Source organism: Halichoerus grypus, chromosome 1, assembly GCF_964656455.1.
Source record: "Halichoerus grypus chromosome 1, mHalGry1.hap1.1, whole genome shotgun sequence".
In the NCBI taxonomy this organism is placed as follows: domain Eukaryota; kingdom Metazoa; phylum Chordata; class Mammalia; order Carnivora; family Phocidae; genus Halichoerus; species Halichoerus grypus.
In genome coordinates this window covers 180,947,823-180,970,718 of record NC_135712.1, presented here as the reverse complement: position 1 = coordinate 180,970,718, position 22,896 = coordinate 180,947,823, and the positions used below count along the sequence as shown (strand labels likewise).

General features: G+C 40.1%; 1 protein-coding gene across 3 annotated transcripts in view; it reads right to left on the bottom strand.

Moving 5' to 3' along the window:
* Positions 1-22,896, bottom strand: part of FRMD4B (FERM domain containing 4B) — a 323,175-nt gene that overhangs the window by 68,672 nt on the left and 231,607 nt on the right. For all 3 annotated transcript variants that reach the window (XM_078076109.1, XM_078076102.1, XM_078076107.1), the window contains one exon: positions 12-68. In XM_078076109.1, coding sequence (XP_077932235.1) covers positions 12-68 — 57 coding nt within the window. The remainder of the gene's footprint in view (positions 1-11; positions 69-22,896) is intronic.

Below are 22,896 nucleotides of genomic sequence, written 5' to 3'. Positions count from 1 at the left end.
TCGATTCTTACCTGTAACACAAGCGCTGCTAACTTGAAGATGGTTTCGCTGTCCGCTTCGATTTGCCCCTGTCGGGGGGGAAAAGCAAAGCGTCACTGGACACAGGCTGCCCTAGGTTGTAGCAAATGGCTGTGGAGTCGGGGAAGCTGTCACGGCTTGGCACCTCCAGTTTACAATCAAACGCAGATCATACCATTACAGGGGAAAGGGAGGGGGGCGTGGAGGGGCGCATCCAGGGTTCAGGGGAAGCCACAATGTGTGTGTGTGTGTGTGTGTGTGTGTGTGTGTGTGTGTGTGTGTGTGTGCGCGCGCGCGCGCGCGCGCGCTCCTGTGCGCGCACACTTTAATTAGCTGTGGGGAATTTTGTTTAGAGAGCAGTATTCTGGAAGAAACACAAATGACTCTGGAGGCTGAAAATTCAGACAACTTCCCAATGAATAATTTTTATCCCTACAGGTTCATTTTTAAGCTCTGAAGATTTTCTTAGATTTGTTCGTTCTGTGTTTTCCTGAGTTTTTTTTTTTTTTTGGTATACACACAATGCAACTGTTATTAAAAATGTAAATTCACTTCGACATCAATGACACATTGTTGAATTAATATTTATACAGTTAGAGACAAAATGTAAAGCCTTAAGAATCAGTTACAGCAAATACTTAGAGAAGACCAAAATTCTGTTCCATTTTACTGAAATCTGATGAACTCTAATTTATCATTTTACCCATTATTTTATTTTTTTCATCCTTTAAGATCTCCCCCCACCCCAAAAAATAAGAATTCTGGGCCTTGGAAAACAGGAATGCTTTTTCAGTGCCCTGGTAGGGATGCATAAGTGTGTGTGGAGGGAATATTGCCTCTAGCAACGGTATTCACATATGCCTTCATTTATTTTGTTAAATATGATCATATACGTTAATACCATTACTGCATCATATACTATAGTACCACAATGAATGGTATAGCGGGATCTTCATTTTAAAAAAATTTGCAAAAAAAATTTGTTGGGTGATACGTTACCTTGTAAGCATTAACACACACTAAAACAATTCCATATAACCTTGCTTACGTGTTGTATAATTAGTACTTGAAAGTGCAGAGTCTTTGAGACTATGGAACTCATGAGCCTAGAAATTGCCCTGAATTCTTTATTTCTCCCTTTTACCTGTTGAATTTGGGCTGAAGAGTTTTTCTAGTTGTACCAGGGCATCAATGGTGAGTAATTAAGTAGTTTTAAAGTAAAGGCGAACTAGGTAGGTTCACAGAAGCAGTGAGCTCACTGAAGATTTCTGAAAGGATTATGCTTTTCTCTCACGTTTCCAAGTGATTTGGATTTGGGGTTCTCAAAAATAAAACAAACTAATAACAATAATTCTTCTAAAAACCACAAAAATAAAATAAACCAAAAACCCAGGGCGTTACAACGCCAGCTGTGATAATTATGTTTCCCTTATGTCACAAAATGAAAACAAATGAATTTCATCCTGCGACATCTAAGTTTCCCTTCCGAAACCTGAGGCAACGGATCTGCTCCAAACTTTTTTGCTCTAAAAGCTGACAGGCCCAGAGCCTTGGAATTCAAAGCTTGCTTCTAATCTCTAGAAACAGATTATAAAATCAAAGAGAAGCCAGGTTGATTGCCCTCTGTCTTTCAGGCAAGAGACAGTGGTTTTCTAATCTGGTGAAAGATGATGAAACATTTAATCCAACAGGTGAGATGGGTGTTGATCAAGACAAAGTTTTACAACGGTTATATTCCTTATGCTCAAAGGAAAAAAAACAACAACTCAGGCAGAGGGAGGGGGTCACAGGGGGAGGAACACTCAAAAACATCTTTGAGTTTGAAATTGCACCCAAACTTAAAGTCCAGTTTGTCTTAAAATCTTACAAAAGAGAAAAAAAATGGGTTGTTTCGGATATTAGCAGAACAAAAGCTAAATAAAATATATTGAAAATGACTGCCAACTCTTCTGACCCCCCATGACCCTCTTTGCCTCAGCAGAACCTTAGGTGAGTCATCCAAACAATATTTGAGACACCAACTTTTCAATTTAGTAAATGGAAGTTCAGCAGATAAAAAGGCCTCAGACAGAAACCCTTAAGAATGCTGCCAAATAATTCTCTACCTTAGAAGGGTCATTAAATATTAAAAATGCCGAAATGAGGAGCTGAAGCATGGAAAGTACCAGGCTCAGACAGCTCCAGAAGAGTGGGGAGGCAAATATGCAACTCACCTGTGGGGCTTTTTTTTTTTTTTCCACCTATGCAAGTTGCCACAACACAATTCTGGTGGAGGAGGGTGATGGTGGGCTGGAGGGGTGGGGCCTACCGAACTCTGGTTCCAGGGAGACAGAAGAAGCCATGGTTTGGCCAAGCCTTACATTCTTTTATATACCTCAGCCCTTACCTCACCTTCCTCCTATCCACTGTTCTGGAAATCCAAGGCAACATATTTTGAATTCTAATACTGATTGCCAAGGTTACCTGACTTGTGCAGGGAGCTCACAAAACTGGATCAAGCAAAAATAATACTATTTGCCTCGTTCTCAGCCATTTCGCATGGTGAAATTCAATTAAGACATATACAGAATTCTGGAATTTCATGCCTGAAGTGCAAAAGTTCTTTAGAAATTGATGTCTGTCCTAGGATAGAAGATTTCTTTTACTTATAACCATGGCAACGCAGGTAACCTTATAGGGACTGGGCAAGCTAACACTTGAGAGAGGGATCTCCTCAGAGAGAGGTAATGGGATCCTTCGTAGGTTTCCATGACTGTCAGGGATAAACAAAGAGGAGCAGAGAAGTGAGTCAGATGATGTGGCTGAATACACAAGGGTAATATGAAACACTATCAAGTCTTGGTGCTCTACCCTCATGGCTAATTTAGGTGCTTTACAGATCCAGTCCCTAGGTCACTAGGTTCAGTCTCTGCATCGGACATCGTATTTTTGTCCTTGGCTTGTTAGCTCAGTTGACCAAAACATCTTGCTAATGAGGTAAACTATAGGTTTTGATTCACAAGTAGAAGTGAATAAAAGAAAGTTTTAGAATCTGAAAGGGAATTTAGTGAAAAAATTACTCATATTATTTTAGAGATGATGGCACTGAGCATCGGGGACATGACGTGTACTACCCAACCCCACAGCCGACCGTGACTCTGGGCTTCTTGTCTAGTGCTCTTTCCATTCCGCCATGCACTAGTTAATTTTCTGACTCCCGTGTCAATCTGTCACCAGGAATCTTCCAAAGGCATGTTTTTGATAAAAACCGGAATCAGAGAAGACTGAAAAATGACTCCAAATGCTCCCTTTCCTATTGATGGGATGGTAAGTTATCATCAAATATAAACACTTAGAATGGGAAAATTATTTCTGAAGACCCATCTGCTTTTTCTGTATTGATGTAGTACTTCATGGAAACTTATTCTGCACAACCATGGACATGAATCACTTGCTCACAAATACTTAAGATTTGGAACTACTTGACAAACTGCTGGGGGAAGTCAGTTTGTTTCCAAGTGTATCACTAATTATCTAGCTGTTCTAGGGTTAAGTCTATTAAAAGAGGTAGCTTGTAGAACACCAACAAATAAATGTATAAGAAATGAGAGGAAAACAAAATTATCATTTACAGTCATCATAGTACTAATTATCCAGGCAATAGTTTTCAATAAATAAAAACTACTGCGTAAAAGTTTGGTGAGAAACAGGACGGGATATTTATATAATCACAAAGTATCTCTCTATGGGGAAATTTAATGATAAGGGGGAAAATGCTAGCTTTTCAATGGAGAAATCTGACAGTACAATCTTTTTTTTTTTTTAAGAGTTATTTATTTTAGAAAGAGAGAGAAAGAGAGAGCCCATGTGCAGGGGAGAGGGGCAGAGGGAGAATGAAACCCAAGCAGACTCTGTGCCGAGCCCAGTGCAGGGCTCAATCCCACGACCCTGAGATCACGAGGTCGGTTACCCAACCAAAACCAAGAGTCGGTTACCCAACCAACTGCCCCACCCAGGTGCTCCAGACAGATACAGTCTTAATCAAGTGATAAGATATCACCAATAACTGGACAGACCGGCATCGTGTGCCTCCCGATAGTATTTATTGAGAAGGACACAACTTCACTTATATACATGGCTGTGTTGGTAAATGTATATGTTTCACAACCAGAACTTGGAGGAAGGGGGGATGATCCCTCATTTGTAGCATCTGTTGATATCCATGGTGCAAATACTCCCACCATAGCTGATTTCAAACTACCAATATGACCTCACAGAACACGTTGCTGGGATGTGATGTGAGAATTGGCTCTCACCACTGGTACCAGCTGGTTCCAGTACACCACTGGGTAGTATCTCTGCCAAAAAATACACCACTAGATCTAATCATGAGGAAGCCTGAGACAAACCCAGATGGAGGATCATTCTATTAAAATATCTGGCCCATACTCTTCAAAAATATCAATAGGATGAATGCCAAAGAAAGGTTGGAGAACCGTTTCGAAGAAAAGGAGACTAAGCAGTTACAACAACTAAATGCAGTCTGTCATCCTATATCAAGAGAAGTTGTCACAAAGGGCATTATTGGTACAACTGGACGGTACATTATGCAACAGTATAGGTTCAGTGTTAAATGTTCTAAATGTGATTACTGTGACATGGTTATATAAGGGATGTCTTTGATCTTAGGCGCGATACGATGAATTATTTAAGGATAAACAGTGTAACTTACTCTTAAATGATTCAGAAAAAATTGCACATCTGCAGGCAAGGGAAGGGAGTGTGAATGTGGCAAAATGTTAATGACCGGTGAATTTGGTTTGAAGGACATACCCCATTTTTTGTGCTATTCTTAAAACTCTTCCGTAAGTTTGAAATAATTTCAAAATAAAAAGTTTGTAAAAAGCTGACATATTTTCTCAGTGTGCTGGGTATCTATTTGTCTTGACTGCCTAGTACCCGTCCCCTTTTCTGGGCAGAAGATCCCATTCTTTTCAGAGCTGCTTCTTTCCCTACTGGCTTGTGTGCAAACACAATCATCGTTCTGTGACAAGCAACGGAAGCTGGTCCAAAGACAGTCCCAGGGATTTTCCAAATTAGAGCCGAGGGAAGAAAGCTCTCTCCCACTGTGTCTCAGGGCGAAGTTGGGCAGATGTGAACCAGAGAGAATCACTGCCCACAGACAGAGAGAAAGGGACTTCCTGACATTGGTAGTCAACTGCATCTACTGCTCAACCAGGCCAGACTTCGAAGTCTGGTTAAAACTCAAAAATTGGCAAGAACAGTGACTTGGATGCTGCTCAGATGCTCTCGCTTTGGTTTACCAGTAAGCCAGCAAACAAAGAGTGTAAAGAACAGATGTGATAAGCACACAAATGAGTGAATGGATGTAGCTCCCAGGAGACTTTTTAATTCCTTCTGTGGACACATCTACATGGAGGAGGAATCTGCCAGATCAGAGAATTCCAGAGATAGGGACTCACTGGTTTCATACAATTAGTCTGGTGGTGGTGGTGGTGGTGGCGGGGGCACATCAACACTTAAGAGCTACCCACTATCTTACAAGGCAGTTCTTGCTGGCCCATAGAAGCATCCTTCCCTGGGACGCCTGGGTGGCTCAGTTGGTTAAGCGTCTGCCTTTGGCTCAGGTCATGATCTCAGGGTCCTGGGATCGAGTCCCACATTGGGCTGCCTGCTCAGGGAGGAGCCTGCTTCTCCCTCTGCCTGCCACTCCCCCTGCTTGTGCTTCCTCTCTCTCTTCCTACTAAATAAAAATAAAATCTTTAAAAAAAAAAAAAAAGAAGCATCCTTCCCTGTGCTAGTTCTGTCTTCTAGGGGTTATGGTGCCCCTAGGAGACCAGGCCATAACTACCACATCTGTACCCCCCATTCCCCTTGTGTAAATGGACCAATACTTTGTCCTTTTTTGTCCAAGCTAGTGGTGAGAGGTAATGTTTCTGGAGGATGGTCTCGATGATGTATATTTTCCATTTGTTCTTCTAGACAAGTTTTGCAACCTTGGCATAATTGACATTTTCAGTTAGTGTTTTTTTGTAGGAGCTGCCCTGTGCATTATAGGGTGCTGAGCAGCACCCCTGGCCTCTATCCACTAGATTCCAGGAGCAGCTTCCCCGCCCACCCCAGTTGTGACCATCAAAATTGTCTCCACACATTTCCAAATGTCTTCTGCATGGCAAAGTTCCCCCAGTTGAGAACCATTGACCTAGATTCTCTCAGTTTTATTCCTGGATTAAGCTAGAAGCATCAGAAACTTACAAAACTGAACCATAAGGCTTGCCCCAAGGTAAAACTGCTTTTGTGTTTTGGCTTCTAGTGAGAAACTATATAGGAAGCAACCCTCAGAACCTCATTATCTTAATAACTCTAGGTGTGTTGTGTTGGATATAGATAATTACATCATGTACTAGTCCTTCATGAGGACCCCTGGGAGAAGTTTCTGGTTTTTAAGACCAGTAGTGACTGCGCTTCTCTGAGCAGCTGCTTTGTTTTTGCCTTAATGACCACTGTGAGTTATGCAAGTGATCATAACTCCCTCTTTGCTGTGGTTCTTAAGAGAAGTTGGGTTTCAAATTCAATGCTTTATATTTTTTTTTTTTTTTTTAAAGATTTTATTTATTTTCTTGACAGAGAGAGACATAGCGAGAGCAGGAACACAAGCAGGGGGAGTGGGAGAGGGAGAAGCAGGCTTCCCGCAGAGCGGGGAGCCCGATGTGGGACTCGATCCCAGGACCCTGGGATCATGACCTGAGCCGAAGGCAGACGCTTAACGACTGAGCCACCCAGGCGCCCTCAAATTCAATGCTTTATATTAACCATGCTAAATGTTCTATACCAACCTTAACCTTGGCAGTATCTAATTATTTCTACTTTTATTTTCTCACAAGTAACTCTGATTTCATCACTGACTATATTTTAAAGTGCTTTTTTCTTTTTTATGGAGGTCCATACAGTAATATGCACAAATCTTAGTGTACAGCATGGTGAATTTTGGCACGTGTATACACTCGTGCAATCATTACCCAGATAAAGATATCAAACATTCTCACTAATTTTTCCATCTTAGGGAAATGTATGTATTTTTATATACCACATCAAATAAAATTATTTTTGCTAATTAGAAAACTATCAATACTGCAAAATTGTTGCAATTTGCAATTCTTTGATTACTAATCAATTTGCGTCTCTCCCTTGCAATTGCATATTATTTGCTATTGCCCATATGTGAAGTGACCCTGTGTTCACTTACCTGTTTGAGAACTTATTTTTGTTTGAGCTACCAATGTTAATCCTTTGTGTTGCCTACTGAGTAAAAACTGTATCCTTCAATCTATTCTCCCTCTCCCAGCCTATGAAGTCAGACGGGCCTGGGGCCCATCTCCCTCACTGGAAGAATTTTTGGGGTTCTGAGCAAGCTATTTTTCTGAAACTCAGTTCCTCATCTGCAAAATGGGGAATGATAATATTGAATTTAGTGGGCTGTTTAGAACATTAATGAGGGGCAAATATAAAACATTTATCATAAAGCCTAGGCTCAAAGATTCTTTCATTGTATTCTCTCTGCACTATGCACCATGTTGCTTCTTACGTTGTTCCATATTACTACATCTATAGTAATCTACTTTGGTCTGGGACACTGTTCAATTTTTGTGTTGTTCTGTAACATTTCATCAATGTTCCATTATAATATAGCTCAATATCTAAGTGCTTTAATTTTCCATAATAATCTTTAACATTCTCTTACACATATCTTTTTAAATTTAAAATAATCTTGTCAAGTTTAAAAAAGTATATATAAATATAATAATTTGTCTTCCTTTTTGGAACCATGTATGTCTCTACTGAAGTGGATTTATTAAAAAAAAAAAGAAATAGCTTTATAGTGACCATAAGGTTTTATGATATACTATAAAGATCACCCACATCCAATGTTAGGGTTAATACTCAGTATTTTATATTTTCCTTTATAAAGGGGCCACCTTTTTCCTTATATTTCCTGGTTGTCATTATGTAAGATTATTATTTTTAGCATATTTGACTTCCATTAAATTTCTTCACCAAAGCTTATAATGCCAATAAGTTTTAGCTTATTTATTTCCATTTTGTAGGCACATAGTGAAATCGTCTTCAAGTAATATTTTGGTGTACTTCTTTGCAATATACTTGGTCCATCTGATCGCACTGCATGAAGTAGACATTTTACTTAACACATCAAAACTATATTCTTCTCATCACTGCTGGTGGATTATAACTTAGTTCTGGACCAACTTTTTGGCAAGGTCTACCAAACCTTAACACACATATGCACGATGGCCCAGCAATTCTGCTCTTAGGTAAACACCTGACAGACATGTTTACATATGTCCCCTAAACGATGGACATAGTGCTATTTGTCATAACTAAGTACTGCAAACTACCCAAATGCCCATCAATGAGCAAACGAACTGTGGTATACTTAGACTATGGACTACTATTCAGCAATGAACGCGAACAAGTTAGCCTAAACTACGTACAATACGGATGAATCTCAGAAACATAATTTGAGCAAAAACAGGCCAAACGTTACAGAGCATATGTGGTATGAATCCAGTTATATGAAATATAAAGTCACCCAAAAGTAATAAATGCTATTAAAAGTCACGGGAGTGGGGGGGATTAATGACTGGAAGAGAACATGTGAGGGGCTACTCAGGTGGTACTATTCTGGTTACTTGATATTGATGTTAGTTGCACAGATGTGTTCAATTTGTGAAAGTTTGTTGAGCTGCACACTTACATTACATGCACTTTTCTATATGTATATATACTATAATATACGGCTGAGAAGCAAACAAACAGAACTCCTGATCTTCCCTAAAGCTTTTGTCATCTTACTTAGTGACAGTTCCATCTTTAGTTGCTTCGGTCCAAGGTCTCATGGCACCTTCGGGCATGGAGCTAAGCAGTGAGCACCTTGTATGAAGTATGTGGTGATCCTATTTGCACCTTCTAATGCATTACACACCTTATCTATTTTCTTTATTGTTTTTCTTCCCACCCACTATCACCCCTGTCTCATAGGTAAGACCCTTAAGGGCACGGGTTTTTATCTACCTGGCCCTAGCTATATCTCCTGGACCTAAAACACTGCCTAGCACAGAGAGGATGTTCAATAATATCTGTAGAAGATCAACTAAAAGAGTAGTGAGGTAAAAAGTTGATGGAAGTATTTTCCTTTCCTTTTAGAAAAGGGAATGCTTCTTGTGTTTCTTGATTCACTATTCAGTTGATTTGCCTGGATTTTCAACTCAGAATGAGTTTCTGAACCATGAGAACACAGCCCAGGCTTCACCAGCTATGGGCACTGTAAGCTAAGTCCTATGTGTCAAGGACTCAATACGCAAACTCAAAACACCAAACACAAGTTGGTGTTAGATGTCAGAAAGTCTTTTGCTCTTCTGGCTTCACTTTCTAAAAACATAAAAGGAAAATAATAATACCTGTCTCACATGTTCCATGGAGTTTGAGGACAAAAAGAAAAACAAGATATAAAAACGCTTTGAAAAAGGAAAAAGCATTACAAGGAAAGCCAATGAGTACAGGTGTTTCTGTGGGCGTGTATCACAGTTTCAAAGACATAAGCATTATGACCAAAGTATCTGGGCAGACTGCTTCTCAGAAACTTGATCACAATGAAGATAGGAGCAAAGAGAAAGAGAAAGTTTTGCAGCATGTGAATTAGTGCTCGTCTGTGGGAGGATAATCAAGGGAATATACGGAAATGGAAATGAGAAAGAAGGGAAACTAGGCAGGCCGCACTTTCCCGAAGATCAGCCCAGGTATGGTTCATGCAATGCATTTTATTTTTAGGTGGACAGGTGACACTTTTTTTTTTTCCCTTGGGATGAACTTCCAACTAGTTTAAATACAAACCAGATCTTGATTTCTAAATACCGTTCTCCACAGAAAGGAAAAATGGCTGATTCCAAGGCTACAGCAATAGGAACATTTTGATCATCAAAATTAATGGCAGAATGGATGATAATACATTGATGGGGTGTCTGGGTGGCTCAGTCGGTTAAGCGTCTGCGTTTGGTTCAGGTCATGATCCCAGAATCCTGGGATGGAGCCCCGCATCGGGCTCCCTGCTCAGCTGGGAGTCTGCTTCTCCCTCTCCCCGTTTGTGCTCTCTCTCTCTCATGCACGTGCACATGTGCTCGCTCATTCTCACTCTCCTCAAATAAATAAGTAAATCTTTTCAATACAAAAAAAAAAAAAACCCAAGGTATACTGACATTGGCCAGCCTCCTTGCAAGATACACTGAGAACCCCCATCACTTACGCGGTATTCCTGCCACAAGGAAATTATGTTAGACTAGTGACTCGCAAACTTTGGTATGTAGCAGAATTGCTGGGACAAGAGCTAATGAAGAATACAGAGGCCCAGGCTGACTGAAGTAAGACAGGATGAAATAGGACAGGGTGTGGGTCTCGGCATTTTCACCAAGTTCCGAGATGATTCTGAGACATGTCCAACACGATACATGTTTTAAACCACTGAATTATACAAATCCATACATCAGAAATGGAGAGACATTCTGCAAAGCAATTGGCCTATACCCTTCAAAAGTACCAGTGGAAGAAAAACTGAAGAAAGACTGGCCACCTGTTTCCAGTTATGGAGACTATAGAGGCACGATGATTAACTGCAATGTGTGATCTGGGATTGGACTCTGGATCAGAACAGGAAAAAACCCCAAAGCTATAAAGAACATTAATGAGACAATTAGAAAAACTTGAATAGGAACTGGATTTTAGATACACACAACTTGTGAAATAGGGTATTCATTGCACAAAACTCCAAACTCTACACAGGCAGAGATCTGTTTTCTGAGTTGTACACCCAGCATCTACATAGTGCCTACCACATCGTGGACAATCAAAAAATATTTTTAATGAATTAATCTATACTTAAGAAAAAAACACTAAACATTTTGAGGACAATGTCCTATCAGATAACGCTGCAAAAAATATCAGGACTATGAGTCTTTCTGCTTCCAACTCTCATTTTTATTCTCCCCCCCCCATTTTGAGATCTTGAGGCTCTGCTCTATTCTTCTTAAGCCCAGAAAGAATGAGATGGTCACATGGTAAGTACGAGAGACACTGGCTCCACCATTCTGCAGTATCTGAGTCCTTTTTATAAACTCTTGCACCAACATAGTTTCAAAGCAAGGGAGCGAATGTTTATGAGACTGCCCTGAAAATTAGGTGTGGTGATCTACAGCCAAATTGTTAGGCGATGCAAGAAAGGCAGGGAGCCTAAATAGGTCAGGCTCTGCTAATAAGCATGGAGGTTCCAAGGCACCCGCATCTGATAAATACGAGGGGAGACAACTGCAGGACAGATGAATAACCGTCATTAAGTAAATACTTAGAACCAAGCTCTCGACTTCTGTACTTACCCTTATGCATTATAAGATGACATACACAGCAGACTTTAATTACAGCATTCTAATTGCTTAAATGCACCCTGGCACCAATTTATGATTACAGTTTGAATTTGTAGTAGTGGGGTGTTCAGCTGAAAAACTAGTCATATTTTTTTAAAAAAAGTGCAAAGTGCTTGCAAGGTAATAAAAGATGAGGAGAGAGAGAAAAGGATGAATCAGGAGAAAGTTATGGTCATGATATTAAAATTAAGCCTTTGAATAAAGAAGCTCTGCTAAAGTCAGTATACTTTCTAGACTTTTTTTTTTTTGCATGAGTAAATATGCAATGATACTTTTATTTTCAGGACTATTGTGCATCCATTTGATTGGGTTAGTTATTATTTTTTATTATTTATTTATTTTTTTTTTTTTTTAAGATTTTTATTTATTTATTTGATAGAGAGAGACACAGCGAGAGAGGGAACACAAGCAGGGGGAGTGGGAGAGGGAGAAGCAGGCTTCCCGCTGAGCAGGGAGCCCGATGCGGGACTCGATCCCAGGACCCGGGGATCATGACCTGAGCCGAAGGCAGACGCTTAACGACTGAGCCACCCAGGTGCCCCTATTTTTTATTTTTTATTATTATTTATTATTTTTTCCAATAGATCATACCACGCTTAAAATATTTTCACCAACATTCTCCTTTTATGCCGTAATTGTGTTTTTTTAATGCTCAAATACTTCTCATAAATGAAAACATCTTGTAACAGAATTTTGGAATAATACTGTCAATAACAACAACAAAAACAAGAAACACTGAAGTGCTAATTATCTATTCCAAGAGGTTGACATATATTAATTCACTGAATCCTCAGGACAGCCCTTTGAGGAGGTAACGTGGGGAGATTGAAGCTTAGGAAGACAACGAGATGGTTGCTCAAGGCCACCCAAACTGTGAGTGGTGGAGCCAGGATTCACAGTGAGGCAGTTGGGAACCCCTGTCCTCAGTGCCCGCCCCCCCCCCCCCCCCATGTCAGGCATTGGGCCATACTTTGGACAGTCTCTCCAAGGAGCGAGCAAACAATCTTGGTTGGTGGCCAGCACGTGTGAACTACTGCCTTTAGCTGAGAAGTCTATCACACTCTTACAGTGTATATTACATGTGTAACTATTTGTGGCCAGTTCAACATGTTTAACTGAAATGGATATCTTAGTCTGTTTCCTAATGAATCCACATTGCAAAACATCACTATTAGGCCTACTTATGAAATGGGAATCTTCTATTCAATTTCTTTGTTTGAAAAATATAAAGATAGCCCTTCAAATCTCCTCCTAAGGCCTCCTGAGCATGTGTAACACTGAAGAAAGGCAAAATATATCTGGCTCTAGTATGGGTTAAACAAAGAGATGACAGATAGCTGATAGGTAAAAAGATGGATATATAGAGAGAGATCTGGTATGGGTAAATTTGTTTTGGGAAGTTTCTTTGCCATATTCCTTCTGAAATCCAAGATGTGTGTCTTCAAGGATGTCAAGCTAAGCATTTTCAAAAGCAGGAAACAAAGAAATTTGATTTCTAGAATAAATTGAGAAAACATCTTACAGAGTCATTTCATTCATTCCTACATTTAAGGTATTATATTTTCAGCTGAATGGACCATCTCCCTCCTCCTGCCTCTGTCCAAGCATTGATCATACTATTTCAATGACTTTTTTGAGTCAAATTTAGCTGTAGTGTTCTTCTTATAGCTCATTTCTGAGATGATGTTTTACCAAAAGTATGAATGCTGAGTTTAAATGTTTTAAGATAATTCATGCTAAATGGCACCACTATGAAATGCAGGCCTTTCAATTGCATTTTTAGTAGCTCTTCTCAACGCAAGACTCAGCTAACTTTTCAATTGCATTTTTAGTAGCTCTTCTCAACGCATTCAACAAATATTTGAGTGCCTATTTGTGCTGGCGATATATCAGTGAACAAAAAATTCATTCTTTGCAAATTTACCCTGGCCAGTGTCATCTGGAAGGCATTTTCCTTGTTATTTACTCTGTGATGAGGTTCTTTTACCTCTACAGACCTCAGTTCTTTCCACTGAGGACCAAATATCTTCCCCTCTACCTCAGGGAGGTGATAAAGGCAAATGAAATGACATGGCACATATAGCAAGTCCCCGAGGATTCAAACTGGCATGTGTTAGAAGCTCTTATTATGAAAACCTGATTCTCACAAATGTACAAGGCAGCAAATATCCAAATGCTCATGGTTTAAGATGCACATAATTTCAATGTCAGGAAAACAGAGGGACAACCACATGAAACAGGAAAAGGTGAAATATTTATTATAAAACTCGCAGTAGCCCTTTAAAATACGATATTAGATTTCTTTGTTCCTCGTGGACTGGCTAGGCTTCAAACCAACTCTGATGTTTAGTTTAGTGACTTCACTTGGTAAATACTGATGGCTGGTTATTATGAGGAGGCACGCTTGTCTCTGTGTAGACAGAACTTACAGCCTGCAAAATTCAATTTCTGTTACTGATCCTTTAAATTATTTCAGCATCTTGAAAAGAGCTTGAGGATTAAAACACACACACACACACACACACACACACACACACACACATTCACTCTTCAAATCCCAAATGTTAAAACTGCCAGGTTAGCAGATACACTGAATATATTTCAGTTCTCAGTGACTACTCAAATTGTTGTTCGGTGAATTACATGCAGTGATTCTGGGACAAGAAGCAGGAATGTGATGCTGAAGTATTGGACTGGTTACAGAGGAGTACGCCTTATGTTCTGTTAGGTTAAATGGAGCTGAGACCATTTCTCTCTCTTAGGACATTATAAATAAGGGGGCACCTGGGTGGCCCAGTAGGTTAAGCATCTGCCTTCGGCTCAGGTCAGGATCCTGGGGTCCTGGGATCAAGTCCCATGTCGGGCTCCTTGCTCAGCAGGGGGGTCTGCTTCTCCTGTCCCTCCCTTTGCTCGTGCTCTCTCTCTCTCAAATAAATAAATAAAATCTTAAAAAAAAAAAAAAAGACATTATAAATAGGGATAGCAGCAGGTCTTTCCATGAATGTGTACTTAAAAAAACATCTCTTTGCCATGACAGGGCAGCTAGACTAGTACTAAATTATCAAAATATCTTTCTAGGTTGTAGGGAATGTTTCCCTCTCAAAAAACAGTCATGTTTTGATTATTCAGGAGCTCATGTATTAACTTTGGGGAGGATTCATTTCTCCAATGTTTCTCCCATCCCTGCTTTTTTGTTGCTTCTATGGTAACTTTGGCTCTAGTAAGAAGGAAAAAGAAAAGTCAATGATATCCAGGGTAGTATGGTTGAATGTGTGGGTGGGAGAAAATGCCAGAAGACTCAGCTAACATGAGGTTTTAGGATTAACTGGATTCCCTCTGCATATACTCTCAATGCTCCTCTGTCCCAGAGGCTATCAAAAGTTGATGACTTATTTCCTTGGAATTCCAAGAGAAGATGTTTGAATTGAAGAGCAGAGAAGTGTGTCCACCTATCCTTGTAGCTGATTTTACAGTGATTCTCCTGAATGTCTCCACAGGTACTTACAGTGAATATAGCAACAAAGGTTACAGTACATATGCTGAGACGCCCGTGCTTTACAAATCTGATCGTGGAATGTCCAAATTGTATTCCAGTAAGTTCAGTATATTAAATTTCAAGGTTACAAGTGCGGCACCAACGCAGGAAAATTGAATTTAGGAGCAGTAACTCCATCTTAAGTAGTGAAAACAAAATAAGATGATTGAAAGCTGAAAAAGTCTAATTTTATGGTTGTTACTCAGAACTGATTTTCGATTTAGCTTGATCTTTTCACAAGCCCATTTTGAAAGATTGATCAATGCAGTTGCTAGTGTAAACTCCATTTACTTTCCTCACTTGACCACTATTTACTGAGGGCCTCTAGCGTAGGCCAGGCTCTGTGCCAGTGATTGGGCCATAGCATGAACAAGGGCTGACCCGGTCCCAAGGACGTAGTCTGGTCTCTGGTCGTGGGCGGCAGATACACGAACAAACAATTCGACACGATGGGCGGAGAGTTAGGAGAAGCATGTAAAGGCTATTTTGGAGCTCCTGTAGGACGCTGGTGATGGTGCATAAGGCGAGCATTGCTCCAGGGGCAGGGGCTGGAGCTGATTTCTGGAGGATAAGCGGAATATTTGCCAGAGGGAAAGGAAGGGAGGGAGAAAGGCAGCCAGCAGGGAAACAAGAACATAAAAGAGAAAAAGACATTCAGCAGGCTAAGTATATTTAAAAAGGCAAAGGCCGGGATGGTCAGGGAACGAGGAGTTATTTCAGTTTGACCACAGGGTGAGTGTGGGAAGAGGCCCCAGTACTAAATCCAGAGCTTGTGTGTCCTCCTAAGGGTCTGATACGGAATGGCAGCAGTAAGAAGAGCAAAACTGCGAACAGCAAAACAGCGTTCCAGACCCTGTTCTATATGCTTCGCATATGTTAACCTACCCATTGAGGCAGGTACTACTCCTGCCCCTGTTTTAACAGTTAAATCGAGGCTTAAAAATATAAGTACCGTGCCCAGGTGAAAGCCAAGGCCGTGTTTTTGAGCCAAGGGTGCCTGGTTGCAGAGTCACCGTGTTCCACCGCCCCTGTAGGCGGCGGGCGGGGGTGGGGGGCAGTGGAGACTGGCGAGGTGCAGAGTCTTGTCGATTTCACTTCCTAAAATGCCTCAACCGGGCTCTCCAGTTGTTCATTCTTTAATCATTCACTCATTCACTTATTCGTCTGTTTAACAACCTTTTACTTGAGAAGGTTCTAGAGGTTCTGACATAAAGAAAATCTGGCCCCTATCCTCCATGTGTGAGTTTATATTTAATGAAATAAAAATGTGTAATGGCAAGGTATCCCTGTACTCCTTCCCCATGCTGCACACTTACTCTCCAAACATAAGAACATAAAGAAGAGAGGGAGAAAAGTGGGCCAGATAAGATTAAAGCAGCCTCAACATACATAAAAAGTTGAAAATCTAACAAAATGTAAAATGTAGGCAGCAAGTGATCTCAACCAAGAAAAATCTATGCTCAAAGGAAAGAAATATGGCAAGATAATACAATTAATGCCCCAGTATTAGGCATATGAATCAATCCCCCCCCCCCTTTTTTTTCCTGTATTTTCTAAATTTTCTACAATGGCCAAGTATTACTTTTACAATTGGGAAAAAAACCACCACTCTACCCATTGTCTTTAAGAGTAGACCTTTTGCTTTTCTAGATAAAGCAATTAGGAATCTTCAACTTCCATCAACTTTGCCCAGTGAGAAAGGTGACTGGGCGTTTTTCTAATAGAGGGAAAGTGATAAGCAAAATGTTTTTATTCTCTTCACACAGCTTTAAAGAGGAAAGTTCAGTGACTACGCTGATTGCTTTTGTCTTTACTTTTTTTAATTTAAAATAATTCAAGCTTCTTGTTAAAAAAAATTATAAAAGCATGTCTTAGGGAACAAAAGTTCCACAACTTCACTCCCAGAGATAATAGAAATTTAGGCTATGCCATACTTTCTTCTGTTTTTCCTTATGTATAAACTCCATTTTATATGCATAAAAGTAAATAATAAAGTTAACAACAATCACAGTATATTTACTGTTCTGTAACTTGATTCTTTTTAAACGTGACAAGGTAGTTTGGACATATTTCCATGTCAGTCGAGCAGAGCAGGGCTGCCCTCCTCTTTGATGGCCACACAGGAGCCTATCACATGTATGAGTTGTCCTTGATTTAACTAAGCCCTGTTGAAGTGTATTTTGGCAGTTTCCAGTTTCCTACTATTAGAAACAATTATTTAAGATCTTTTTATATTTATCTTTTCATATTTCAGTAACATCTTCCATGGGATTATTCCTAAAATTGGTGGACAACTGGGTGAAAAGACATGTTCTTACTTTTAATGGACATGGCCAGACTGCCCTCGAAAGCCACGTGGGCTTTGAAAAGAGCTTTGGTGCCTCCAGGTTCACACACTTAAATGCAAATGGCATTCAGATTCTAAGACCATCATGCAATATGCTCTATCACTCTAAGTGGGGTAAGAGCGTGTTTTAGGGATGCTGGGCTGAGGCTCTCGCCAAGTCTACTAATGAAAGGGCACATATAATAAGGTCTCAGTCAAGAAATGGGGCTAGAGGGAGGATAAGAATAAACATGATTGGATAGTCTTGCAATAACTAATTTTTAATAGGATTACTAATGTTTGGCTCTTTTGTGTTTCTACATTATTCGAGGTACAAAGAGATGAGAGCTTTTGAGAAAAGAAAAGGGAACATAGTGAAATCTGTTAGGGCATTCCTGAGCCAATGTCTGCTCCTTTTTGGTATGGTATATCCTCCTGCTCAGCCTGGAGCAGAGGAAGTCCTAACTGGCTTAGTACCCAGATCACGTCTCTTGACTGAATCCAAAGATTTTTTGTTTAAAGAATCAGAACAGACCTAGGTTCTATCCTGTGGTCAGATCTAACACAGGCTTACAGTTGTCACTTTCTGCTTTATTATTTAACGGTATAGTATATATCCACAATGGCATTTTCACAAGTGTGGTCAGCAGTCCATTAATAAATATCGCTTGAAAGAAAAATTTCATATGCAAGTAAGTTTGGACAATATCGGGTTAAACAAAATCATATGTTTGCATATTGAAGAACTTCTTGAAGTCTTGAACATGTTCAAAGCATGTGGTGAATTTCCAAGAAAGTGGTCTACTATTCAAAGTTTCTTAAACTCTTTTTGGTAAGAAAATAGCTTAAGATCATGAGATAGATTCTTGAGCTGCAGATTTATTTTTTTTTTAAAACTCATTTATTTATTTGAGGGAGACAGAGTATGTGTGTAAGGGAGGGAAAGGGAGGGGGCGAGAGGGGTAGAGAGAGTCTTAAGCAGACTCTATACTGATCACAGAGCCCTACGCAGGGCTCGATCTCAAGACCCTGAGATCACAACCTGAGCCAAAACCAAGAGTCTGACGTTTAACCAACTGCGCCACACCCGGGCACCCTGAGCTGTAGATTTAAAGTACAGTATTCTGTGTGTGCGGGTGATTACAGATTCCTAATTCTGTTTGTGAGATTTCTTGTATTGCAGAGTTAGGAAAATGTCTCACCCTGCTTTTTATATTATTATGAAGGAGTAACAAGATGCATCAATGAATTCTGGGTATGCACAGACTTTCCGGTCCCTGGCATCTTTCAGAAACATTATGTCCTAGAAAGTACCATCATATGTATTGCCTTTAAAGTAAACACAACACACATCTACACACAAATGTACAAATGAAAGAATCCTTAAGACTTAGGACAGGCCATGGGAAGGTACTAGTGCTAGAATACCGATAAGGTAGCTCTCATCAGAAATGCTGGCCCTAAATAGGAACGCAGTAAATTTTTACTGAATGAATGAATGAATGAATGAATGAAAGGCAAATACTATGGTTTCTGGAGCTAGGCTGCCTAGCGATTACTCCATTACTAATGAGAAATTTAACCACGGCCAACTTGTTTAACTTACTTATGTTTCCATTTCCTCATTTGTTAAAGCAATAATAAACAACACTATCAGTTATTGAGAGGATTAAATGAGCTACTAAAAGAAAGAAATCAAGGCCTGCTGCTTGGGGAGCTCTCAGGGAGGTCGAGCTGCCATCCTCGTTCATGTGCATGATTTCCCCCACAGAGCACCTCCTGAACCCCACTTGCTTTGCCTTTTCCTTATAAAAATTTTATACACAGCAAAAGAGACAAGGTGGCCAACACTATTTTAATTTTCTAAGCACGTCTTCAAATCACTGATTTTAAAAAAGGGGTGGTGGTCATCAATGTGCATTGATGACTAAAGTCAGACGTGGTCACGGAGGCCTCCAGAAATGGTAACCAGGGCCACACCTGCAGTCCTGTTTGGGCATTCAGCCTTCTCTCCTAGCAGGCAACAGGCTGCCCAAGGTGGACCGCTGTCCACATGCTGAGCACTGCCAGGGTTCCCCAGTATCAGTTTCGGAATTTCCACATCATTGCCACCTGGCACAGGTGGTTGTTTTGCAAAGGCAAGGTGTGCCCCTCTGCATTCTCACCAAGGAAGCCAAACAGGTTCAAAGAGCCCTCACCTGACCGACGACTCAGACACCAGCACTCTCCCGGGGAACACTTGACCCACACGGGGCCGTTTGTAGCTTTCTGGTAGGTTCTGTTCCTCCATGAGTGCTCATGCGCTTCGGAAAGGAGATGCGTGCTTTGTCGCCCAGCCCAGCCTGTGGAAGGCATTTGGCTCCTGGTGTCCAGGGGCATCTATACCACCACGGGCTAAGACCATGAGTATGTACAACACAGTTCGGAATGAGGGAAAGAAGGAGCTGAAACTTCAGATGACTCAGATCCGCCTCCCCCGTGGGGAGGGGACAGACAACCCTCATCCATCCAGAAGCAGTGTATGTAATGGTTAAAGTCCTAGATTCTGGCATCATACTGCCTGGGACGAGTCCTGGCTCCTCCACTTATTAGCTATGTGACCTTCTGTACGTTACTTAACCTCTCTACCTCAGTATTCCCACCTGTAAAATGGGGGAAAATAATAAAACTTAGGTAAGGTTTGGAGAACTAAATGAATGAATATACGCAGTAAGCACCTAGCAAATTATATGTATTCAGTACTCATTAGGGGCTGTGACCTGCCCACCCTGTAACAATAGCCCCCGAGGTCTAAGTTATGGAGGACAATTCTATTTCCCTGGAGCAATGATCAAAGAAAAGCAGAGACAAATGAGAGGTGCTTTTATGGGCCCCAGTGTCTTGCTGGTATCATTTTCTAAGGATACTTTTCCCATCTCGCTCTGTGATGTTAAGCAAACAACTTAACCCACCTGGGCTGCTGTTCTTTTATTTCTAAAAGGGGATCACACATTTTCTTCTTCGTGGGCTAGAGTGAGAATCAAATGCAGTGAAATGTGTACCACTTAGCATAGTACCGGCACACACATAAGAATGTACAGAAAAGGCTCTGCAAACATTTCTTTCCTTCCAATTAGTCTCAGAGCTGGAAAGCAATTTCATACCTTCCTCTGCTCTCCCATTCTTAAGGGGGAAATGTCTTTCCTATTTTAACTGCCAGGAAAGAAGAAGAGAAATGAAAAGGCATCTTTCTACAGTTGTCTCTGGACCTTGATTCGTATGTCTCAAAGCCAGGTTCAACCCATATTTAAACATTCTGCTTGTTTAACACCCAGAAAACCCAGTGATTCTTCAACTAAAGGGCTCAGGAATATGACCAAAGAACCTTGTTGAAAAGGCTGCTTTCCATCTCTCTCCTCAATTCCGACTCTGTGGTCTGGAGAGGGGCAAGAAGGCAAGAGCTTGCTCATTAAAAATGAGCATTTGTTGTAAATCTGATAAAAGTAGTCAAAGGTCACACAATGAGAAATGCTGCCCCAATCTCACCAGATAATTCTGAAATGGGAAAAAATGGCTCAGCAAGGCAAGGAGAAAAATCAAGAAATCCTCAGAGCATTTCCAGTTATAAACAGCCTCAAATGGTGCTGGCAAGAAGCAGGCACAAAAAGGAAAGTACTGCTAAATAAATACTCTCTTATGTACTCAGTTCTAGCCATGGTTGACTTTGGCCTACATACCAATGGCTTTGTAACTGAAGTCGACCAGAACCAGTTTTCTGTAAGATTACTATTGACATTTAATTGATATCTACAATAACTAGAGAAAAATACAATCGGTTTTTGACTTCTTAAAAAGAAAGTATTAGACTATACATTGAATTTTCTCCCTGATAGGATCATTCTTACTCATTTTTTTGCTGAAAATTGTAATTAGAGTTACCATAGCATTGCTAAATGATATTCAGTAATACCTGGAAAATGAATTTTTAAGCATTGTAGATGTTTAGTTTCTCAGTAACTTTATATACATTTCATAGTTAATGCTAGTCATGTGATATAATAGACAAGCTGTTTTGTTTATTTCTGGGCTTCTTGGGAAACAAGCGTTCATCATCAACAGCATCCATTCATTTATTGCATTGGTCTACAACAATTCATTGAATGCCCAATTCGTACCACACTGTGTACATGGGGATTTGCTTTGGAGTAAACAAAAGTGAAAAATCTCTTTCCCTTTTTTAGACTCTTCCAGGATACCCAAACTCAAAAATGAGGTCCAATATTTCTTTCAACACAAAGCTACTAGTGGCTTCTTTGCTATATAGTATGGGCAATGATATTTACAGAACCATTGGGAACCACCCAGTGTTTCAAATGACATACTCACAGGAGTGAATTTTTAAAATATGAATCCACATTTACGTAGCTATGCAGAGCTTTAGACACTATATGAAACTTTATCACAAGTCATATTTCTTACTAACCAAGCATGCAAAGAGATATTGTGGCTTTGTCAGTATCTGCAGATAAGAGCTCTCTTTCCCTGCCTATATGTTCCTGTCTTCAATGGAAGGAAGGAGTTGGGAGACGGGGACAGCTATCTGGCAGAGAGAAAGAAGTGTGGGTAGTGGATGATTAGAGGTGCTGAACACATCACTGATGGGAAGCATGTTCTCAGCACAGTTTGGAAGGAAGCCCCATTCACTCTCATATCCAGCACTGAGCCCTAAATTAATAGCAGCTATCACATCAGTGACTGATCTTCACCAATCAGTAAACCACCTACGTGTATTCTATAGCTGAGACTATGTTCTCATAAAACTTATTTATTCCTGTGTCCATGATTCAGATGATATTCCCTATGTGTGATGTTCTTAAATTATCATATATCTTAGAAATTACTTGAAAGATGCTTTACCACACACCTACCTGATCCCATTATCTTATCATTTACAGGATCCTGTAACATCTCTTGGGACTGTTTGTTACTAGCCATCTGCATATTACTTAGATAGAAAATATTCAACTCTAAATTCTTACAACTGAATTTAAAAATTTATTGCAATAATATTCATAGGTCATAGTGCCTAACAATACTATATTTTGTAAAAGTTCTAAATTCTTTGACAAGTCACAAAACACTCCCATTTAGAAAGGATGTCTCAAGAACTGACATTCATAAGAAGGAGTGGAAGTTAAAAGAACTCGATTTTTCAGTACTTCCTCAAGACCAACAGAATTGAGCATACAAAGCTACAAGAGAAATATCATGAGTTAAAATTTGCATTGTATCTTTATTTACATAGCAAGAGAGCAAAGAAGCAATCAAGGAAACTGTTTCAATGGACCATGGCCAGCTAGGTAGTGAAAAATATAACAAGCGGTAATTGTACTTTCCCCACAGGAGATGATGACCAACCGTGGTTTATGAAATGTTTTCTCCTCACTCAGTAAAGGCTGCATTTGCTATATAGGTATCTACTTATCAGTCAACACTTGGAGTTCTTAAGGAAGCTCAAGTCTCAACAAAGAGAGGCTATAATAAAGTGT